Genomic DNA, 22,193 nt, shown 5'->3' with positions numbered 1-22,193 from the left:
AGGAAGACTCTACACACACTGTCCAAGAGAGGATATTGCCTGACAATATTATCAACTCATTTATTTTAAACTTTTATTTTTTTTACAGTTTTTTTTTATATTTTCTTTTTTCTACCTTTTTAAATTATCCTTTTTTTTTTTCTTTTTTCAGCACATGCCATATGAGAATTTGGGGATTATAAAAGTACCTGAAAGAATTGCTAGGTTTTCAGCATGCATAGCTGTTTGTATTTACAGGTTCGTATGTACAGGGACGGGTCAAAAACCGACTGCTCTACAGTACTGGGTTTATTTACATCCAGGTCAGAGGGAGAGGTCAATGTCATAACTACAGATGTGGAGGTGAAGGGTCACATGCATAGGGTCAGAGAAAGCTCGTACGGTTGAGTACAACTCGGATGATGAAGACACAGAACAGAACACGGCAAAGGAACATTACTGTTAATTCAACAACATCACATTTCCCCCCACATCCCCTTTTTTGCTTTTGAATCCCCTCAATAAGGAGTTTTCAGCAACTGATTATTGCGTAACGCTATACAAGAACATTTCTATTGCGAGTCCACGAGCTGCACGGGTATTGAGTCGATGCTGAGATTGGAAGACTTGGATCTGATCCCAGAGCAGTTTCAGAGCCGGAGTAGTGGATCCCATTATTGTGGGTTTATTGCCGGGCGTTCTGTGAGTATTTTCTCAGCATTTGGGTGTGTTTTTGTTCCCCACATAACCAGATATACACAGGAGAACCATCCTGCTCCTTTGGTTTGTCATATTGCTGTGGTGCAGAGATCTATCTTTTATTCCTAACATTGATGACCATTTTGAAATTTTGGATTGGTTTGGTTCAACTCGTCTATCCCATCTTCTCCCCTGCCTCCCCTTTCGTTTATCTTTTGGGGAATGTTCAAGTCATTAAGTCAAAACAAGTCTTGGTCAAGTCTTCATTGGAGTCCTTCAGGGGCCTCTGAATGCGGACGCTGCTAATGATTAACCTGGCACCAGTCATAACCTTTATAAATATTGTTTTATATCGCTGGAATCAAGTCTCCTGAAATGTATGAGATCTTTTAAAGAGAAATAAGAAATAGCAATAAATGTATGTAGGTGGGTCCATGTGACTGGCTTTCTCTTAATAGGCCGATTGCACAGCAATAGGCAGGGCCATCCGACAATAAGGAATGTAATCACAATGATGCACTTTTTTCTTTTTTAAACCACCGCTCCAAAAAACGTTTTAATAACCTGCAACACGGCAAATTGCGACATATTATAATTTTGTTATCCAGTCAGAGCTGTTAAAAGTTTTCATTGTCGAGTCCAGCTGTCGGGCAAGTCAAAGTCTCCAGCTCCGGGTCGTAGAGAACTCTAAAACACCACAGATGTTTCTCTGAAAACTACTGTACACAAGTTAATGATTCACACTTAGTTGCAGAAAATAGAAAGACACGGCGACAATCCCTCGGTTTGTAGACGGCTACATTTACAGGCGTAATCTACAGTTTCACATGGGGGGGGTTGCACCACAGATGTGTATGATGCACGCTGGCTCAGTCACGTCACCTTTCATGTAGATCATCCCAAATATGTATTCATGTGTCGCATGCTTGTGTTCCTACATGCACAGAGTGAAACTGTATGTTTTTACGTCTAATTGTGTGATGTAAGTGTATTGAGGTTGATGCTCACCCCCTCTTGTTCTCTTTCCCGCTACCTCACACACACACACACACACACACACACACACACACACATGCAATGATAGATGGCTGTGGTGGGTGGTTGAGCATGTTAATGCCTAATCTCATCAGCCTTATCTTCTACAGAGGTCACAGGGTCAAGTGGTGAGGGGGATGAGCTAAACACCAATAAGACAGCAGCAGCACAGTCAATGTACTGCTCCATGCACTGCTAACTGGACTGCTGGAGCGCCTAAAGAAAGAGCAGTACAGACAGAAATAAACGTAAAAATACTGAAGACATCATTATGATGTCAGCCATATAAATCTGGATTAAAAGGCGTTTTTTTTTTTTATCATTATTTCAACTTGCAGCAGGACCAGCTTTTGGTAACTGGACACAAACAAACTGCTTTGAAAGTCAGCCAAGTTCAGGGGAGGGGTGTCAGCGAGTTAGAGCAATGCGGCGCTGAAATCTTCAGTGGTGTTTAAAAGGCATTTAGCTTTCAGACGAGCTAAATCAGATGCCCTAAGCGGGGGAGATGAGTTAGACTGAGCGCGTGTGAACCTGCAACTCGGAGACACTGCTTGGCATTTGTCTGTCTTTGATATGGCGACATGTGATGTGGGTGAAGTTATCGCCCCACTGGCAGGTGAGACAGACAGCGGCGCACAGAGAGATGCTGCCTTTTCATCTGCTGTTTACCAGCTCTCTCATCACACTGCACTTCAAACACACTCAATCTGCTGCTGTGACGTTACACACCAGGGCTCCTCCTGGCGGAAGTTTACTTAGAGCTTAGAGGGGGTTGTGTGTGTGTGTGTGTGTGTGTGTGTGTGTGTGTGTGTGTGTGTGTGTGTGTGTTGATGAGAAAAGTATTTTTTGGAATCTGGTTGTCGTGTGCATTTTGTTCATTTGCATTTCTGTGCATATCTTTTTCTAATACTTGCATGTGAAAGTATAAATGCTTTGGACCGCGATGGATCTTTTTCCACAACAGCTGCTTTAGGAAGCTGTTCAAACAGTTGACATGTAACGTGGCTCCGTGATGCATGTGTGTGTACGTTTGTGTGTCTGTGCCCATGTTTGACGACTGCGTATACGGGGGGGGGGGATTGTCTCACTGTGTGCCAGTGCTCTGTGCTCAACATTAGTCCTCAGTCTCCACATCAGTGTTCCCTCTCGCTCCCTCTGCCCTCCATCTCTCCCTCGCTGCCTCTCATTGGGAGATAAAGAGGCGAGCCATTTCATGTGGCCGTATAGAATTCGTCTCCAGCCCCGGAGTTTTTTCGCGGGGGAAGCTGTCACAGCAGCTTTTAGCCCCGCAACATGAAAGATCCCTCTTTGAGCGCTCGGGTTATGTGTGTAATTCTCTCTGACGTGTTTATTCTGCTGCAGTTTCAACTTTCATTTTCAAATGTCAACAGAAATCTCCCTCCTCCAAGAATATCCCCGCTAATTACCGACTGATGGGGCATGGTGTATTAGGGAACTTAGCAGGTTGCGTCCAAATACTGTTTTACTTTGAGAGCGCGTCTCAGCTTGAGACGACATGAAACGGCGTACGCTTTCTGGGGTTGAGACTCAGATTCCAACTTGCAGAAAAGAGAGAGGACTGAGAAGGAGCCAGAGGGAAAGCCTTGTTTCCTGTTTGTGTGTTGTACATGAAAATACCTCATATCTATAAATACTTATGGTTTGAACACACACATCGGTGCAAAATTGTACTTTCCAATACTTATTCTCAGCTGTGAAAGCCCGCCTGACCCCATGTACACATCACGTGAAAATCTACATGTTCATAACCGTGGCATTGAAACCCGTTCTTTGACATTACACATAAAAGCTGTGGTTGCTCTGGTGATTCCCACCCTGACGGGAGCTGGTGCCGTTTCCACGTCCTCCACTGTGAGTCCATCCATCTGTAGCGTTCTCATGGTCCCATATAGCCAGAAGTCCTGTACACACCGGGTACAGAAGTAAATAAATAAATAAATAAATATATGTATATAAATATATGTACAGTAAGGGGGGTTATGCTGTGCCCATGGTAATATGAACCCAGTCATCATGGGCTGCAGGGAGAGGGGAGAGACAGCGTGTGGAGTCTTTTTTTTTTCTTCTTCTTTCTGTTGACACTTGGTCCTGCTGTCTCTTTGTGTGTGTGTGTGTGTGTGTGTGTGTGTAGGTCTTGTAGAGGACACAGCGGTGTGGTTGGTGTCCGTTGTTGTGTCCTCTGACTTTTTCTCTGGACAGGACACAAGTCAGTAGATGGGTTGTCTGCATTTTGTCTCCTCCTGTAGACGAACGCCGTCTCATCGTCTCCGTCTCGTGAGTGAACTCTCTCTCTCTCTCTGTTTGTTTCTCTGTCCTCAGCAACAAGGGGCCGCCACCACGGTGTACTGTGCCGTGGCTCCGGAGCTGGAGGGCTTGGGCGGCATGTACTTCAACAACTGCTTCCGCTGCCTGCCGTCCATCCAGGCCGAGGACCAGAGCACCGCTGCCAGTCTGTGGGAGCTGAGCGAGCGCTTGGTTGCGGAGAGGTCAGCGGGCATACAGGCGCTCTGATGGACGCAGGAGGAGGAGGAGGAGGAGGTGGTGGTGGTGGAGGTGGACTAGCCAAACGGGAATGAAAGAGGAAGGATGGTGGTTCACGGCGATGCCCAGTTAGGTATGAACTGAATTAAAGGTAACCGTACTCTGACTGCACAATACAAGAGAGCTGCCAAACCACAGACGTCCATCTGGATATGTCACGTCACTACGGGGGCTAAAACACACTACACACACGGCACAGTAGGGGGTTTCATATACACTCCACTGAATAAAACAAAGTTTGAGTTGTGTTCAGCTCTGCTGTGGTAGTTTACAATGGGAGGTGGTGGGGCGGGAGGAGATTCGGGAGGAATTCAGGGATCGCTTATAGTTTATTCTTTCTCCTTTTGTCTCTGTAGCTTTTTATAACTCCCAGCAAAATTCAAATAAGCAAATTACCTGTCTTGCTAACAATACAGGGTTACCTAATAAGCATACACTCTATGGCATATGCATGGTTTCCAGCAATACATGTCAAATATTGTCTTCCCAATTCAAGTCTGTATCCTGTTGTCTACTTCTATGTTATGTTTCCTATGAGATACAGCGTTTCTTCTTTGTGCTAAACTCTTTTGGGGGCATAGAAGAAATAAGGAGTAATGGGCATGTGACACTCATGGATAAATAAACACACTAGAGGTATGACTCATATGGCTATATACATTATTCTGCAATAATTTTTATTTCTTATCAATGTCCCTATTCATTTTATGTACAATATTTACAATATCCTGATTTGTGGGCATGTGCTAAAGGGGTGTGGACATCATATTTAGTTCCGTTTGCTATTTGACTCAACCTATGTATTAATATTTTATACTCTGGCAAATCTAAATTACAATTTGGAGGTATTTGTGGAGATGATCCGTGTCCGTTTGAATAGCAAATAGAAATACAGATGGTGGAGAATCTTATTTCCAGAGTCCAGGATCTTAAATTTCTGCGTTTCTTCCCTTGTTGTTCAAGTCGACGAATGTGAGGGATTTCAGTCTCCTGTTGCTTTTTTATCATCGTGGTTTTAATATTGAATTCTGGCTTCGGGTTTGCAGTGGTTTGGTTGCCCTGAAGCCGCTGTTTGGACGCTTTTGAGACCTTGTGCTTTATGGCAGTCTGGGTGCCGTAGGTTGCTCTTGAAACATCAGCATTCCAGTGTCATGATATCTGTAAGAAAAAACAAAAGGACGAAGAATATTTAATACAAATCTTTTTTTAATGTGTGAAATCATTTTAGACACAAAGTGGAAGTTCATTCATTTGGAGATGACAAGCAAGCGACACTGAAATACGATTGTTCCTCAGAAGCAACATGTATTCAATGTTTTTATGTAAACATCACAATTACACTGTGTTTGATTATACATTCAATAAAAAACACTTTAATGTTCGACCTGTGTGTAATGGACAGATCACCCAGCCGGCCTCTCATGCAGGGATCGCCATCGGAGAAACCACGCAATAAATCTTATTTTTGGCCCAAAACGCATGAACACAGGGTTGCACCACTTCTTTTGCACTGTATACTATCTGTCTCCTGTCTCTTCCTTTCCAGCCGCTCTATACGGACACACTGACAGAACACACACTCCACACAGTGAGAAACATTATGTGCCTTTACAGCCGTGGCCTGATACCGGTGTTCCTGCCCCGTCATAATCAGTACAGGTGTCTTATCGCTGTCCTTTCACAGCGTTCGGGACACATGTGGAACCGAGATACAGCATGAACAAACACACACGCTCTCTTTGCAAGAGCGGCCTCTGTCTCAGTGAAGAAGTTGAGTGAGACACCAAGCAGATTTTGATAAAAGGTGCTGTGACCGCTGAATAAAACAATCTATTACATGCCGAGTGATTTCACTACAGCTAAACTAAATGGGAGTAAATGTCCAATGTAAAGAATAGGAATGATGAAGGATGACGGCCGCTGTCCGTGGTGCTGATCGCTCTCCGGCTAGTTCCTGTTCCTATACTTCTATCTACGGGGAACTCTCCGTGGAAACATTTGCCACAAATGAGACTTGTTAATCAACTAGAGAGGATATTTTCACCGTGACAGGAGCCTCAGCGAGAGACCACTCTGTCCCCTTCCATAGCGTCTGCCTGCTTCAGCTTTGAACAGACATATATCCCAATTAGTAAGTGTTTAGCCCGTCAGCTGTTTAGTTTTCCTCTTTTTGTTGTTTTGGTCTGCCCAGCTGTGACTTCCTGACTCCGCCACTGTTGAAATATACATTATTCAAAGCATTTCTATAAGGAATATCTTCTTACGGTGGTTATTTTATTGCCGAGCCTCACAACCTGCTTTTGTGATGATAGTAAAGCGAGTCGTTCCACACCTGAACTCTCTTCCACCTGGCTGCTAAAGGATGAAGTCTCACTCTGGGAATCAAATAACCACAAGAATAATATCAACTGTTTGTGGCAATGTATGTCAGGATACTGACGCCTAAGCTAAGCTTGCAGGATTAGTTCATCAATGACAACTCTATGGAAGTGGAGCTATAGGAAATAGAAAACAGTGCGTTTGAGGAAGCCTTCGATTAGAGGGGCGGACTCCAGACACAAAGGGGGAACTTCAGGAGAACAAACAAGCCAGACGTCTGTGCGGCTGTGCACTGCAGTGGCCGATCCATGGGTGTGTGCCTGAGTGAAAAGGTAGGAGTCCTGCCCGGCTTTCATACAAAGTCCTATCGATCAGGCCCTATCGGAATCATCTGATAGCTAATCAATAAGCTACACTTCCTCTCAGCAAGCAGGGAGGAGAGAGAAGCACGGCTCTCACAAGAGTAGGACCTTGATCCTTTGACCCCACAGTAAAGGCCCGACGAACACACACACACACACACACACGCGTCTCTCTCTGCCACTTAAACGCTCTCTTATAACAACAGTACAAGATGATATAATAACCGAAAGCTCCGTGTAAACCAAACAACCAATATACATCTTGAATGTTATTTTAATTAGTTGGATTTACCGTTGATTTTGTTTCCCCTTCACTGAGTTTATTTCAATTTGGGCCATAATTGTTTGCGACTGACCATTTCATTTTCCATTATTGTTTTTTATTTCTTCTCGTGATTAATTTCACCTCTCAAAGAATAATTATGAGAGGATTGATTTGATTATGCCTTTGTTCTACTCCTATTGGCTCCATTGACTGAGGGAACGCCATGTTGCCATTTCGAGCGGATATATTTAATGATCACAATCAATGTTAAAGCTCTCTCTAGACTCAACTAACTCAATAAATATCTGCCAGGAGGAAATTTACCATCTAACTACAGCAGGCAATAAAATCCCGCTCTCCTGTTCTCCTCCCTCCCCCATGCTGTCTTTCCACCGCTCCCTTTTGGGGGATGATTTTGTGATTAAAACTGTTGATCAATTTTCATAAAGTATGACTGCAGAGTCAATGATAACATTATTTCCTTGCAATATCTGCACATGTGCTTTGCTTGCGCACGCTCTTTCGGACGGAGGTTTTTTTTTATATTTTCTAAAAATTAGCTGATCATTTCCCCAGATTCCCTTTTTACTTAATTAGTATGTTTTAATAAAAATAAAAGTCCGCTTGTCAAAAATAAAATATCTTTATTTAATAAGTCTTGTTTTGCAGAAATTGGAGAAAAAAAGGTAATTTAATTCACTTTTAGTGCTGAAAACCATTAAAGCTTTTTGTGTGTACGTGAGCAAGAGGCGTTCGAGGTAAATCGCCTCGCTGTGCCAGTAGCACTAAAATAGAAAACAACATGCTGCTCAGAAACGCACCGGATATAAGATATGGATGTTTTATATGACAGGAGGTGTAGCATTTAAAGTAGTTTTCTCTGAGCAGATGATGAAAGTTGTGTAAAAACTGAAGACGCCCGGGTTGTTGGCACAAGCAACAAAGTCGACGCGCCGCTCTACCTCCCTCTTTCTTGTGCTCTTTCAGAAGGAATCTTAGAAGCAGCATTGATAACATTTGGATCCAGAGCGCTGTGATTCAGCGAGCCTGTTCACTATCAAATGCACTTATTTCCCCCTGTAGATCTGCTTGTGCAATCCATAACTTTCTCCGTTTTTATTGAAGTCTCGACACCACACCTTTGAGGAAATCCTTCCAGCCCCAAATCCCCAGCGTGTCCTCACCGCTAGACAGCATGACCTTGTAAACCCTGAGTTATTTTACTCACCTATTGTGTGGGGATAGAAAGAAAAGAGAGGGGGAGAGAGAAAGAGGGAGGAAAGGGGGGTAGAAAATAGAGCTCCTGCCTGTCACAGCTTTCAAACACAAAGAAAAATGAGCACTTGGGCTGAAGTACAATTATTAGCCCCTGTCTACAGATTCATCACGCTATAGAGAGGGAGGAGAGATGGGGAGGGGAGTTAGGGGGGGGCATATAGCTGAGCAGTATGGAAAGACAATGAGGAGAACAAACGGAGGAAACATAAAATAAGGCTGTACGATGAGGGAAAACAGAGAGCGAGAGCCAGGCGGGGTGTAAGGTGAAGCATGCAAAGCTACCAGCAGAGTCCGGTGAAGAGAGGGGGAAGGGAGGTGAGGGGGGGGGAGGGGGGTGGGAGAATAAAAGAGTGAGGAAAAGAGAAAGAGCAAGGCAGAGGTAAAGGAAGGTAAAATGAAATAAGAGGATTTGTCAGGCCAGCGGTTGGTGGCAGTAATAAAGCCTGCTAATCTGTGGGAGAACGCTTGGCTGCTCTCACACTGACTCTCTTGATGCCCCACTTTACCACCGGGCCAAGCCAAGGTCACACACACACACACACACACACACACACACACCCCAGCATGTTATAAGTCTGTCCTAGCGCTCTTTTGTGAATCATATGTTTTGCGTGTTTCCACCTGAGCTTCTTCTAAATGTTTTGCTGTCTCGTCTCCACTCGCATCTTTTCCTCCCTCACCTTTTCTCTCGCCGTCTGTCTTCTTGTTAGCCCCCCCCCCCCCAGCCATGTTGATTTTGAAATCTCATTTTTCTCTGTTTCTTAACTCGCTCCGCCGTGTGAATCAATACCTATCAAAACCATTACATAAATACATCTGTCACAAGCAGATAGTAGAGTGGGGATGTAATGTGTCTGGTTAAGGCCACCATAGGGTGAAAGCAGATTTGATGTGTGTGTGTGTGTGTGTGTGTGTGTGTGTGTGTGTGTGTGTGTGTGTGTGTGTGTGTGTGTGTGTGTGTGTGTGTGTGTGTGTGTGTGTGTGTGTGTGTGTGTGTGTGTGTGTGTGTGTGTGTGTGTGTGTTCTCAGAGGACAGCGAGTGTCATATTGTGTGACCAGGTGTGTCGGGCGGAGAGAACGGTTGTTATTGAGCTGTGGTAAATGGCGCATAACCTGGTGCACCGCTTACTTAGCCCCAGACCCCCGTTCTCTCTGTCTCTCTCTCTTGTGTGTGTGTGTGTTGTCTCTCTCTCTTGTGTATGTGTGTGTTGTCTCTCTCTCTTGTGTATGTGTGTGTTGTGAGCGTGTACTCACAGGCGCGTCGACAAGATTTCTCGAAGGCCACAAGTCTGAAGCGAGTGCACGGCGGGCGGTATAATATGTTGGATGTGCAGGATGACAGGCGTCCGGCTGTATGAAGCTGTAGTGTTTACGTGGCGAGGAGCTTCTAAAAGTCCTGTAAACTAGCGTTTGAAAGTTTCCAATACTTCCAATATGTTACTTGAGTTTGATTAAAAATCAATAAAGATGCTGCCAGAAGAAGAACTTCCACGTCACCAAAAACTGGCAAGATGATTTAATTCAAGAACGATATAAACAAGTGAACAATATTACCAATCCCAACAGACTGTCAGTGCCCGCGATCACTTAACGATTGTAGTCATGGCAACCCAAAGAATTGAGGTTCATTATCCAGCCCTACATCCAACACACACACACACACACACCTCCATGCAGCTCAAACACATGGAGAGCATCAGGCGTACACACAGATACTTTGATATCCTGTGACAGAGAACACAAGGCAACGGAGGAGGGTTGAGAGAAGGCCGTGGATGGAAGGATGATTTATAGAGGGGGAAAGAAGAGGGAGGGTGCTTCATGTCCTCTTCTGTCTCTAACTGGGGCCATCTGGAGTTACTGAGATTGTATTTTCAACACACACAAAAAAAAAACCACAAACCCCAACAGATTCATTCTATTTCCTTCTCACGTGGAGGATTTCTCTTCTTTTTTTCTTTCAGCAGTTTCTCATTCTATTATTTTCCCCTCATCGCCCTTCAGTTTTGTCACCGGCGTTTTCACATCTCACTTTTCTGACAGCCGAGATGTTGATTGACGGCGCGATGCAGATTTACACGTCACGCTGAAATAGCACAATAACCTGCGCGCCGATAATCACCTCGTTGAGAAACGCTCCGGCCTCTCTCTACTCACAATTACCATTGTGTGTTTGATCATATAAACACTCTCCAACAATGCACTTAATGGGCTTATTGGCAGCGGACCAGAACCTGCTTGTAAATAAGCCTGATGGTGTTTGATTCTAATAAATTAGGCTCATATATGCAAACACGGTAAAATCATAACAATATCCAAATGTGTGTAGGCAGAGGTGGGGTGGTGACAGGCGGAGATTTATGCTGCCACCAATTGGCCAGCCTCATCACTCACTCGGCTATCTTCAACTTTTTTATTTGTTTAATTTCCAAATGTGATTGCTACACCACTCCCGCTCATGCTGATAAATGCAAAGGATTATGGGTAGAGGAGGGCAAGATTAATACGCATAATTTTTCAACTGGACCAATCAAAAAAAAAAAAAAAAGAAAAGAAAGGAATTTGCTAAGAGCTCTGAGGAGGAATAAAAGCCATTTCTGCTGGGACATGATGTAAGCGCGTCCTATAGGGAAAATAAATGTATTTTCTCTCTTGTCTCTCTCCCTAATTGGGGATGTTTGGAAAAGCCTTTTAACCAAATAAAATCAAAGCCAAAATACACAGCGCTGAAATGGCTCCATGACCTCATCGCTTCATTCCTGTCATTGATTTACCTGCATAATGTGAGTTCCCACTGTTTTACTGTCTATTCTGTGAGATATAACTTCCCTGTGGGTACTGACGGTAACACACACACACACACACACACACACACACACGCAGACGTTGCATCTTTTAAATGTCTTTTCAAATCTTAGAACCATGTTAATTTACATAATTCTCCGATTGAGCATTTACTGTAAAGTTTTTTTGCATGCTCCCTGTGTACACACGACCGGTGGAACAACGTAACGTCAAACATTGTAACATTAAATACAACATTAGGAGACAAAAGCCAAATTAACAAGAAGCTGGTTAATAAAAATATACTGGATTTTTTTGTGAAGCATCATTGAAAAAAACTGCTTTTTAACTGGAAGAATAGGTGTGTAGCGCAACGGTGTGTGTGTCTCTGTGTGTGTGTGTGTGTGTGTGTGTGTGTGTGTGTGTGTGTGTGTGTGTGTGTGTGTGTGTGTGTGTGTGTGTGTGTGTGTGTGTGTGTGTGTGTGTGTGTGTGTGTGTGTGTGTGTGTGTGTGTGTGTGCGTGCGTGCGTGCGTGCGTGCGTGTGTGTGTGTATTATAAATGGAAGGGAGAAGAGTCACCTCTCAAAAACACACTCGCATACCTACGAGATTAATTACAAGTATCGTGAATCACCGTGCAATTAATTAACTCATCCTTAGTAATGAGTGTGTGTGTGTGTGTGAACTGTGTGTAGTGTGTGTGTGTGTGTGAACTGTGTGTAGTGTGTGTCACACAGACAGCCCCTCCATCTCTCCACCTCTCGCCCTGTCCCCTCTCTAATTGCTTCCCTCTCTATTAAAATGCAGTCTGCTGTGACATCACTCAACCCTCTGTTAGAGCAGGCCAGGGCACCTGCAAACTACACACACACACACACACACACACACACACACACAGTTTATCTCATGAAGCATGTCTTCTGTGGGTTTTTGGGAAGATTTGGGATCCCTAGGAGAGCCGGAAGATTCTGTCCCCATGAAGGTAAAGCTGTGGTTTCACCTCCAGAAAGCCTTGTTCTCCTGGAGGCGGGACCACTGAGCGCTGAGAGGCCGGTGTGTGATGTGTTGGTCTGCATCATAATCATTGTTTATTTGCTTTCAGAGGAATTGTATTGTGGCGATAAGATCAACTCACGTGATTGTTTTCCAAAATTATGTTTTAAAGAGGTTTTTTTTTTTTTAAATAATGCATAACCATTACACATAATGATAATAATATTAGACATCAATTGGATGATTTTATTTTGCATTCATGGGATTGTTATGTATTTATTAAATTGTTGTATTTACTTTGTAATATTATTATCGTTCCTCCTATTCCATGTCTCCATCTCCTACATATATGTTCATCTGTATGGAGTGAATAGGCCCACATTCTACCACACTAATACATAATAGTACATGTACCGGGTCAAGTACAAAACCGCATCATTTCAAGTGATATTTATTCATCTTTCCATTCCGATTCATCCAAATACAGGAAGGAAAACCACAATAAACCTGCAAGTAACGTCTGACGCCCCCTCCCCACTCTCTTTCTCCCTTTCTCTCTCTCTCAGAGCTAATCTGATTGGTGCATAAATCATGCTGACATCAGCACGGGTGGAGTCAGCCTAGTCCTACACGCACACACACACACACACACACACACTGACTGAAGCTGAGGTGAGAGCAGCGGCGTGCTCCACGGTGATCATGAGGACAGTGGATAACAGATCTCTCTTTTATCATTCCCTGACTTTCCCTGACATTTAAAAAGCCATTAACAGCACTGAGATTCACCCTCGTGTACATTTCATATGGAAGCACCCCCCAAACACACACACACACGTGCATGCTTGCCACTCACTCTCAGGGTTTCCACACACTCCAGTGTGTGGGAATGATCTCAGTGATAACATAAAGCCCAAATGACACAGACAGAGCAGTGAATTATACCTTAATACGCTTTTCACACCTGCCCTCCTCCTCTGTGAGATTAAAGAAAAGAGATCCAGCCCACTGCTGGTGGGTTTTAATAGCGGCAAGACACGGCTAGTGATACACTTATTGATCCCCTTGTTCTAATCAATGAGGATTTGGGGAATTGATATCCTTGATCAGAATGCAGCCCCCTCCCTCTCTGTCCCCGCCGCCGACATGGTGACAAATGGACAGTAAATGGCTGTTGTGTTAGAGTGACTGCCTATGTGAATGGTAATTATCTAGCCATTCAGCCATATATATACGACACGCGTGTTCTGTAAACACTAACAGCGTAATAGTATTTGCTGCTGAGCATTGTATTAATTTATGGCCCATTATTGTAAAGCCCATCGTTACAATGCGGAGGGAGCGTTCGTTGTAATCAGAGGACTGAGAATGGAGGCAGAGCTAAACGTATGTAATGTACTCGCCAGGCAGTCAGAACGGAGCGCCGGCTAATGCACCGGATGACATACGGTCCTCGCTCTCTGTTGTTATTAGCGGGCGAAACGGAGGCCCGAGTGTGAAATAGCAATCAACTAATTACGTTCCATCGTGTCCGCGTGGAAAACAAGGCGCTAACATGCTCCGCAGTCACACCATGGTCACCCCACCACTTAATCTGGAGGATATTAACATGGAACTCAACCCTGATATACAGCAGATACAAATATCACTCATTTAAATGCACGTTATTGTAATTCAGGAGACGGCGGAGGCACTTGTGGTGATTATGGATCGGACCTTTTATAAATTCCTCTGCTCTAAATCTCACGGCCCCCCCGGGGGTCTGCAGAGAGACGTTTAGAAGATAGGAGACGTGTTTGCATTGGGAAAGTCGTGAGAGGGAGGAAGAGAAGAGAGACAAAGTCAGAGAGGGCTCCGGGGAAGGGTTGACTCTTGGTTTAAGGCTGTGGGAGTCACGGCGTGGAATAAGTGGCATATTCAAAGATAAAAGAGTGAACATGAGGGGAGAGATGGGTGTTTTACATATTCAGATAGATCTAATGTCAAGAAGAAAGGAAGAAATAATGGACTTCGGAAGAAAAAGACTGTCCTGTAAAAACATACTCCTCCAGCAGTGTTTTTATTTTTTATTATTTGCTCCTGAGAAGTTGTTGCAGAATGAATGTTTTTTTTTATTATATATATATAAGTTTATGGTAGCTCAAGCTTGGGGCGTGTGTTTGAAACAACTGCTGGATTCTGGGAAAATACTTTAGTGAGTAGAGAAGGAGGAGGATGAGGAGGTTGGAGGAGAAGATCTAAACGGAGAAAGTCCCATTCTCTCCATCACGGCTTCTAACGGTCTGCAGAGCTGAAGATACGACAGAGTTTCACTCCGCTCTTAGCTGCACTTTTAATTCTGCGGGGCGAAAAAACAGCCTGCGAGTCTAGATAGTAGGTGTACTTACTCACGTCTGTTTTCATCGTGTGCGAGGAAAAAAAAAAAAGTTTGGCATTTACTTTCACATCTCCGTTATTCGAGTTCCCACTCAGGCTGATATGTGGCTGCGTTTATCTCCGCTCACCAACATAATGAGCTCAAAGACTGAAGATGCTCCCCGAGAGCGATGCGTTGTTTATCCTTCCTTCTCCAGTTTTTTTTTTTGTCTATCATCCTCCTCTGTGAGTCGTTTTGTATTCAGTGCAGTGTTGTACCGTGTTGTCTCTGTTGTGCTGCAGAGGAGTGTAATGCACCGGGTCTCACCCCTTGTCCATCACTCTGCTGCTGTAAGTCAGGCAGGCAGCCAGACAACCTCCCACCAGAGAGAAATAGATGAATGGTGGGATTTGGAAGAGAAGGGGGGAGGGGGGGAGCTGCCGTGACTCAGAGCATCGACGCTACGTCAAAAGTGGATTTGGAAATAGTTTAGAGACGGAAAGAGAGAGGAGGAGAGGAAGTGTTACAAAGATATAACCATGAATGGAGAGAGGAGTGACTGAGCAGGTTAGAGATGGAGAGAGACCCAGTGAGTTATGGGAGAGGTGGAGTGAGTGAGATTGTTGGAGAGAGGGAGAGAAAAGAGAGCGGTGAGACAGACAGGGTGAGTTATAGACCCGGAGAGAGAGAGAGAGAGCTTTCACATGGGAGACAGCCTGGTGATTTAGGGCTAAAGGACACCGAGACGAGCTCTCCTGTGAAAGGTGATAGACCTAAAGAGTAGTAACGGATCCACTGCAGCACGCCGGCGTCACCGCGTCAGCACCGGAGCATCTGTGCCATCCGCTCTTATCTACTCGAGCATTCATGCACCGCGTGTTATGATGACTAAAGCATCACGAGAGTGCCGCTCCAAAGACACACTCTCAAATGAGAGCAGGGAGTTTATCTGGTGTATTGGAATGAAATAGTAATGTGCAAATACAGTCCCGAGAAAGTGGGAAGAAAAACAAACTAATTGCCACTTAAAACAGATAGAAAAACATTATTTTAACGCATTACAGGAGCTATTCTTGAGGGTTAGTTTGGGTGCAGGAAAACATGGTTTGAGGTTAGGGAATGATTGTTGTCCTGATTAAAAGAGGGACTGTTTGGCTTGTTTTTGAGAGAAATTAAAAGTAGAGTTTGAATGTGTCCTGAATTTTAGTGCCTACTGTAAGTCAAGCTTCAGGAAACATGGAGGCAATTCTTATAATGCGGTTCAATTGTGTCTTTTATTAGACCCTTTTCTTCCTGCTAAATGCCCGTTTAACTCCACGCCCCCCAAACTTTAGACGAGAAAACACCTCCAGAGCCACAGAACATTCTCAATCATTTATTCCTACAGGCGAACAGTCACCAAAACATACATTCAATCAACCTCCACACCATTCCAGATGAGTAATCCAGTCATGTTTATATCACTGTGTGTGTGTGTGTGTGTGTGTGTGTGTGTGTGTGTGTGTGTGTGTGTGTGTGTGTGTGTGTGTGTGTGTGTGTGTGTGTGTGTGTGTCTGTGTGTGTGTGTGTGTGTGTGTGTGTGTGTGTGTGTGTGTGTGTGTGTGTGTGTGTGTGTGCGTGCGCACGGCTGCAGGTATATTTGTATGGCAGCACGGTTGTGTCCGTACTCGGGCGGTGTGAAGCGGTCACTAATCCATCTGACCTTCTGGCTCATTTGCATGCACCCCCCGCCCCCCCAGACTGAGAGATGCCATGACCTTTATTAGCTAATTAAGAAACATAACAGAAATAAACCTGACAGAATGGGAATGGACACGTGCACACACACACACACACACACACACACACACACACACACTCTTTCTCAGCGAGGCCGGTGAGACAGGAGGAGGCAGACTGGAGAAAAGACATGGGCGGAGGGAGAAACTTGGCATTCATCAAATGGAAACAACCGCGGCTACGTTTCCACACGCCGCCGTGCAGATCCCCTGTGATGTTCTCTGTAACAGCGAGGCCGTCTTGGAGGAAATGTTACCTCACACACACACACACACACACACACGCACACACTCTTAATCGTTACATTTGCCAGGCGTCGTTGGAGCATTATAGTATTATAGAAGTAGTTTCTCTTAATCACAGACTGAGCTCCTTTAAATCTCTGTGTGCTGGAATAAGAGAAGTAAATCTCTCTGTCTCCGCTGTCTGCTGCCACTTAAGTGTAGTCGGCCTCTTGTTCTCTCCTCCCTCTCCCACTAAGGACTCATAATAAGCTCCTAGTCCCCCCAGGCTATAGAAGGAGGTGAGTGTGTGTGTGTGTGTGTGTGTGTGTTCCCTCGCACAAAGACAGACAGACAGAAGCAAGGCAAACAAGAGTGTATGAACACACACACATGCACATTAAACATACCTACAAATGTCGGCACACATTTGCATTGACACAAATATTTTTAGCACACGTTCACGTGGGAACACGAGCCGATATAGACGTGGGAACGGAGGGTGTTATCTCCCACACCTCGCCCCGTGTTCATCGCGTGTTAATCTGAGCAGTAATCTGCAGAGTGGGCAGATTATCATCTGACGAGCACCATTTTGAGTTTTGTAGGATTACGCAATCAACTTCCCTCCCACAGTACATCACAGGGCTGAAGATACAATGGAAACACACACACACACACACACATGCACTTAATGCTGACGCTACTAAAACAGTTAGAGGATGATTTTACTTTAGTTTCACTTTCTTAGTGCAATTGCGTCATTTGTATAATGTGGCAGGACTTTCTTCATAATTAAACTTATATTGTAATACTTTTTTTTTATAGTTGAATTAAAAAAATTGGAGGAAAACAGAGAAATAAAAGAATCCAAAACACACATCATTCATTTCAAAAGCACCCACCGTTGAAGCGTTCAGAGAAAACCAGGGGAGGAAGGTGAGAGACGATGGGACAGACTGAGAAACATGAATGGATGGGTGGGAAAAAACCGGGAGAGATTGAAGGCTGCGACCTCTCAGTGCTACAGTGTGTCAGTCTGTCTCCGTCAGCATGACAGACTGCAACAGTGGGGAACCCTGAACAGCTCAGTCCACGCTGCTGCACACGGGGGCTTCAGGGACCCGCTGACAGACCGAGCCCAGGGCTGTCCTGTCCACAGCACATCACAGTCCTGCAGTCTGCCTGCCTATCGGACTCCAGCAGCCCACCCTCCTGTTTGCATCACCTACGTGTGCACGGAAAACCTTCTGATGCAGAATGAGTGTTGATGTGACGGCCTGCAACAACTCGTACTCGTTTTTGAGAAATCAGAATGTAGGAATATGATTTTGTTTCTTTCCCAAAAGAGGTGTGCAGTGAAATTATGCAGGAAAATGCAACATGCAATATCACAGTGTGAGGAGAAGCTCGTACACCATCAATAGGAACACCTGTCCCATCGTATACAGTCCTACACAGCAGCTCTGCAGCAAATACTAAAAGTTTAAGCTTCACAAATATGCATGAGCTATTCAAGTCAAAATATCTGCTGTGAATAAAAGTGTCTGATTCACCTGAATGTTAAAGAAAGAGATGACAGCTAGACTATTAAGATTCGGGGTCCAGAAAGCAAGGTTTGATAGGAAAATGTTTAGGAACCATTCATTAACTAAGTTATGTTGATCGCCGGGTGGATACCTGGTGATTACAGTGGCATGTGTACAGAAACAGTCTTAATAAATGTGTGTCTATGTATTGCGTACACGCCCCGTATGTTTGTCTCTTCGAGACGCTCGTTTCCTGCACCTCACTGTCTGCCGTCCCCATCCGTCTCTCTGTGTGGGCCTCCTCTGCCTTTCGCTTTGTTTGTGTTTGCCACTCCGCCTCTGTAGTGTGATGGCTGAGGCTGTGATTTTTATCCTCCCAACATTCCAGTAAATACTCAGACAAAACGCAGCGCACTCCAAGGAGCCTCGGGCTAGGGCAATCAATCAGGGAGAAAACAACGGCGAGATCAGACTGTTTCTCCTCCATAAAACAGCCTTCAGAACAACAGCAGCCATTCAGTCTCTGGGATGTAGAATTAATACGCTCTCTCGCTTTCTCTTTCCGTATTTCTTTTTTTCCGCCACACTCCCCCTCAATCACTATATGAAAAACTGTCACAAATCCTGCGGTGAGGGCTGTAAACAGCACTTGGTGATGGTGCGTCTTCTTTACTATGTGATTTACCCGGCGGGTTGTCTGCACAACCACTTGAGTGTTTCTTGAAGCAAAAAACCTGGTGGCGGATGAAAGGCAAAGACTCGCTAACAACGCCAAACCCCAAAACCGAGGCAGCTCGGATCCTGAACCTCTGTAATGCAATGAAAGTCAGCAGAGTGTTTTCTTTACTTGCAGGCTATAGGATCAGGGATAATGTTGTATAAATATTTGATGGTTTCCTAGCAGGGTCTTATATGGCTGAGAGAGTGCAGCATTAAGCTTGATGATCAAGGAGAAGTTCAAGGCACGCTTTCGCGCACGCCATCGCAAAGACACATGCACGCACAAACACGGTGTGTGCAATCAGGTGCAGCCAACGCACTCGCTGAGGACAATACACACGCAACTTTCCATGCACACACACACACACACTTGTTCTCTGCCCTGCATCGGGTTTCACTTTCTGTGTGTGCTTGGTTTACAGATGTTGATCGTGTCTCGCTGAGCTTGCAGTGAAAAGACAGATTCTTTACATCTTTTGAGGCCGCTGCTCGTCTCAACTCAACTTGTTATGCCTCGATACGAAACCGTAGAAAGCCTTTGAATGTCTGCAGACGCCGCCGACATTAGAGGCCGCCTGTGATGTGTTCGTTAATGCACTGAAAACAAGAAAAAAAACAACCTTTTTGTTTCAGCTCAGCCAAAATGACTTAGATTAGAAACGCTGTTAACAACTGTCTCAAATATCACAATGCAATTCCTCTAGTTAGGAGAGAGATTAATGCTGCCAGAGAGACCGCGTTAAATTGCTGAGCTGTTATGGCCGCCCCCTCTACACCTCTAAAAGAAAGTGTCCAAATTTTTCTCCGTCTAGTGTGAAATGTCAGCCGGCATAATCTTACAGCAATCAACCCCACCGAGAGCAGCGAGACAAAGCGTGTTTTTCTCCTTTAGAGGCGTATGCAGATGGCAGCTGATGTATGATATTAACCTTTGCTATCCTAACTCCTGTCTATACTCCCCCCACTTTCTCACACACACACACACACACACACACACACACGGAATACTAATCTTATTGATCCACCTTTAAAAAGACAGCCTCGTCTTTTTTCTCTCCTCCTGGTCAAAATGTGTGTCGTTAGGAAACGATGCCAAATCGTCTAATGTTTTATGTTTCGCGAGTCAAGATATATATTATAACCATCTAATAACTTTTCCTGAGCATCTCCGAGTAAGTAAACCTGCCATATGTGTCGCATATTTCACACAAATTAATTTGATAAATGTGCCAGTCGTCGGGTATTTTCCTGGGTTTGGATTGCTTGTCAGTGGCAACATTTTTTTTCTTTTTTTTTAGACAAATGGCCTCTTCGGTTTTAGTGTCGCTCCTCGCTTTGTCTACTTAATCGTCAGTTTTAGCGAGGAGGAGAGAAAAAAAAAAAAGCAGATAGAGGAGGCAAAGTATAAAAAACAAATTGGCGCAGAGGGATGGGAGTGAGATATCAAAAGAGTGGATGGTGAGGGATGAATGAAGGAGGGTATCAGACTTGCTGCGGTCTCTGAGGTCAGGGTCTATATCACTCTCTGCTTCTGAAACAACAACCACCACAACGAGCACCAGGGAGCCAACCAATCTTGGCTACTGCATTGTTCACTATCTGCTGAAGAAAACAGCTCGGTCTCCCTCTTCCTCTCTCTCTCTCTCCTCCTCACACACACACACACACACACACACACACACACACACACACACACACACACACATACAATCACTCCTCACTGTTCATATCTGCAGAGAGAGAATGGAGCGTGTTCCTTATTGTCCCCTTAGTGGTGATGTGGGGGTGTGTGTTAGGGCTTGATTGTTACTGGTTTACATAAGGGTATTAAACTCTCGCATAGCCCTATCTATCTGAGCCAGGCAGATATATTTGTGTTGTGGCTCCTTTATGCATTTGTTATTTCCAAAGAGGATTGGGATGCACCAGTGGAAGAGAGGATAGATAGCCTGCTGATATTACCCTCTTCCTTCCCTCACTTCCTCCCTTTTCCTCTCAAAAAAACAAACTCTGCTACGTCTGTGTGTGTGTGTGTGTGTGTGTGTGTGTGTGTGTGTGTGTGTGTGTGTGTGTGTGTGTGTGTGTGTGTGTGTTTGCGTGCGTGCGTGTGTGTGTTTGCGTGGTGCCGCCAGAAACAAAAGAGGGTAATTAATTAAAGAGAAGTGCACTTTGGCGCCATTGTCCTGTTCAACAACTCTAACAGCGTTCAGCAAAACAGCATTCAGTGATATTACTTTTATTAATAGCTGTTGTTTCAATCTGAAATTGGGGATGAATTAGCTAAACACTGCGCGGATGCATTTAGCTAAACCGACATCATTTGCAGGATAAAGTTTGCCGTCTGTTTACAAGTCAACAAAAAATAATTTGCTGTAAAGTAGATGAATGCAAGTGGTGAAATAGATTTACACAAATAATGTAAATCCAATCGTGTCTGTTTCTGTCTTACTTGCTGCTCCTTCTTCACTACATTAAGAGGGGAATACTTTCAGTGCATCCTATAGTCACTTAGAGATCAGCCTATAAAGTATGTATAGTGATTGAATTACCCAACTGTATATGAAGCAGATTAAATAATCATCACTTCGAGATATTGCGTGTGTGATAATGCATCAGTTATTTATACCTAGTAATCGGTGTTGGACAATAATACATCAGTTAGTCATTTGTTACAGTGTTGTGATAACTTGTCGGTAATGAATAGTGTGATGGATTACGTCGGAGGAGTGTTTCCAGGAAGTCGTTTGTTCTTAGCTGCTAATATTCAGAAATTCATTGTTTTTCATAAAAGAACCCCGTGGCTGTTAAGAGACAAGCTAGCCGTTGCTGGTCAGTAAATACCTTCAAAGCATTTGTCAAAGCCAGCGATGTCCTGTTTCCGTTCTGCGTGTGTTAAATAGAGTAGAGATGACGTGGCGTGTGGGAGTGGAGGCTTTGGAGTTGTTTATGGGCCCGTTTGATGGAGCAGAGCACAAGGAAGCTAATGTAATACTTCCACCACCGATGCATACAAATATGTCCACACAATCTTCACTTAAACTGAACGTGCTCATCCCTGAGAAAGCAGGTGTTATTTTGAGAGTTCCCCACTCTGCATGTGTGTGTGTGTGTGTGTGTGTGTGCACTTCTGAGGATCAGGCAGGAGAGGTTAAATCAAAGCGGAGTCAATAACTTCATCCCTCCCTCCTGGTCTGCTCCGCTGTGCTGCTGGGAACGCCTCCTGCTTCGCTCTCTGGCTCGTGAAAGAGGAGGACAGGATGGGGTTCAACACTTTCACAAACACTAAAGCAGGGAAGAGTCGTGCCGCTAATA

The 22,193-nt window shown here is 44.4% G+C and overlaps 2 protein-coding genes across 2 annotated transcripts in view; one reads left to right on the top strand and one right to left on the bottom strand.

Annotated features, from left to right (window-relative positions):
- The window catches only part of wwox (WW domain containing oxidoreductase), a 119,206-nt gene extending 113,549 nt beyond the window's left edge, over window positions 1–5,657 (top strand). Inside the window, exon 9 of the mRNA XM_084017960.1 lies at window positions 4,054–5,657. Coding sequence (XP_083874086.1) covers window positions 4,054–4,245 — 192 coding nt within the window. The 3' untranslated portion in view covers window positions 4,246–5,657. The remainder of the gene's footprint in view (window positions 1–4,053) is intronic.
- Window positions 5,304–22,193, bottom strand: part of LOC311018880 (transcription factor Maf-like) — a 40,347-nt gene continuing 23,457 nt past the window's right edge. Inside the window, exon 3 of the mRNA XM_084017967.1 lies at window positions 5,304–5,433. The gene's annotated coding sequence lies outside the window, so the exon portion shown is untranslated. The remainder of the gene's footprint in view (window positions 5,434–22,193) is intronic.

The sequence above is a fragment of the Eutrigla gurnardus genome (assembly GCF_963514095.1).
Source record: "Eutrigla gurnardus genome assembly, chromosome: 9".
In the NCBI taxonomy this organism is placed as follows: Eukaryota; Metazoa; Chordata; class Actinopteri; order Perciformes; family Triglidae; genus Eutrigla; species Eutrigla gurnardus.
Note: the sequence above shows the minus strand (reverse complement) of the source record. Positions and strands in the feature narration are given on the sequence as shown.